At 55.0% G+C, this 1,681-nt stretch overlaps 1 protein-coding gene across 1 annotated transcript in view; it reads left to right on the top strand.

Moving 5' to 3' along the window:
- Nucleotides 1–1,681, top strand: part of PRKCZ (protein kinase C, zeta) — a 141,052-nt gene that overhangs the window by 86,772 nt on the left and 52,599 nt on the right. Inside the window, exon 5 of the mRNA XM_011931086.1 lies at nucleotides 538–590. Within this exon, the coding sequence (XP_011786476.1) occupies nucleotides 538–590 (53 nt within the window). The remainder of the gene's footprint in view (nucleotides 1–537; nucleotides 591–1,681) is intronic.

Raw genomic sequence — 1,681 nt, 5'->3', positions numbered from 1 at the left:
TACAGATATACATCCATACATCATCCATTCACCCACCTGGTCAACAAACCGGTCCTCAGCCAGCCGACCTGCCATCCTCCACCCACCCATCCTCCAGCTGTCTTCCATTCGTCCATCTATTGTCCACTGACCTCTCCATCTTTCTGTTGTCCACTGACCTCTCCATCTGTCCGTCTTCCATCCAGGCCTCCATTCATCCCCCATCTAGTCATCCTCCATCCATTCACTAGACATCCCCTCCTGCCCCCACCCACCCATTCACTAGACACGAAAATCTGATGACTAATTATTTGCAGATGGACCCCTGGGGGCGTGTGTCACAAATGTACATCCCCAGGTCCCATGGTCAGAGTCGGCAGGTCTGAGTGGGGCCCAGGAAACTGCATTTTCAAAAGACTCTAAACTAGAATCAGACATGGCTGCTGTGTAGCGTCGCCCTTCACCGTCGCCCAGTGGAGGAGCAGGGCCCACGGGGTCGCTGTGTTCCCAGCGTGTTCCTGACGACACCGTAACGCCTCTTCCTCCCTCTCTTGCCAGTTGCTTACATTTCCTCATCCCGGAAACATGACAACATTAAAGACGACTCTGAGGTGAGTCTGCGGAGCAGCTCGCTACCATTTCCAGCATCCTCTTGAAAGTCTGTGAGCCTGTCTCTGGGGCAGTCACGGAAATCTGGATGTGAAATATACGGTCCGGGATGTTGCTCATCTTCACGGGTGTGGGTATCTAGAAGGAAGCCCTTATTCTTGGGTGTTATTTCAGGCACATCCTTGATGATTCCCTGGAGGCAGCTGTCCCCGCAGGTGGTCTGGGGACCACACCCTAGGGGGGAAGTCGCGCCCCACATCCTCTCCACCCAGGCAGTACAGTGGCCCAGGGGCTGGCTTTCGAGCTGCAATTTTTATCAAGTTGTGCCTGCACCACGGCCTTCCTTTTGTTGCCTCATTTGGCCGTCCTGGCAAACCCTCTGATGCCCTTTCATGTCCTTCCCCAACTCGAGCCAAGAGGCTCAACTGAGCCTCGCGTCTGTGGCCAGCTCTGCACCGCAAACCCTGAGAAGGGAACAGAAGAGCTTGCTGTGTTCTCAGCCTCTGCTCGTAAAACCCAAGAAAGGGCTACGCTGGCGAAGCCCGCACCTTTCCAGAGCCGCAGCACGTGTCACCCTCACAGCTTGTGCTCCTTCCTGCCGTCCTGTGTCTGGAGGGAGGCCGGGGCACTTAGAAAGCAGAATCCAAAGCAGGGCACGGTGGCTCACACCTGTAATCCCAGCATTTTGGGAGGCTGGGCCGGGCAGATCGCTTGAGTCCAGAAGCTTGAGAACAGCCTGGGCAGCATAGTGAAACCCTATTCCTGCAAAAATAAATGCAAAATAATTAGCTGGGCATGGTGGCATGGGCCTGTGGTCTCAGCTGCTTGGGAGGCTGAGGTGGGAGGATCGCCTGAGCTTGGGAGGTAGAGGCTGCAGTGAGCCGAGATTGCGCCACTGCACTCCAGCCGGGGCAGCAGAGGAAGACCCTGTCTCAAAAAAAGGAGAATCCATTCTGCTGCACAGAACAGCACCTCCCAGCGAACTACCTCCTCCACCCCGACATCATTCTTGCCAGGTGTAGCTTGCAGGAGGCCGAGGCTTCTGTTCTTCCTCAGAGCGCCTTTCTCCTGTGTATTTCTTTTTTTTTTTTTT

The sequence above is a fragment of the Colobus angolensis genome, unplaced genomic scaffold (genome assembly GCF_000951035.1).
Source record: "Colobus angolensis palliatus isolate OR3802 unplaced genomic scaffold, Cang.pa_1.0 Scaffold89, whole genome shotgun sequence".
Lineage (NCBI taxonomy): Eukaryota > Metazoa > Chordata > Mammalia > Primates > Cercopithecidae > Colobus > Colobus angolensis.
This window is presented reverse-complemented; position numbering and strand designations above follow the sequence as displayed.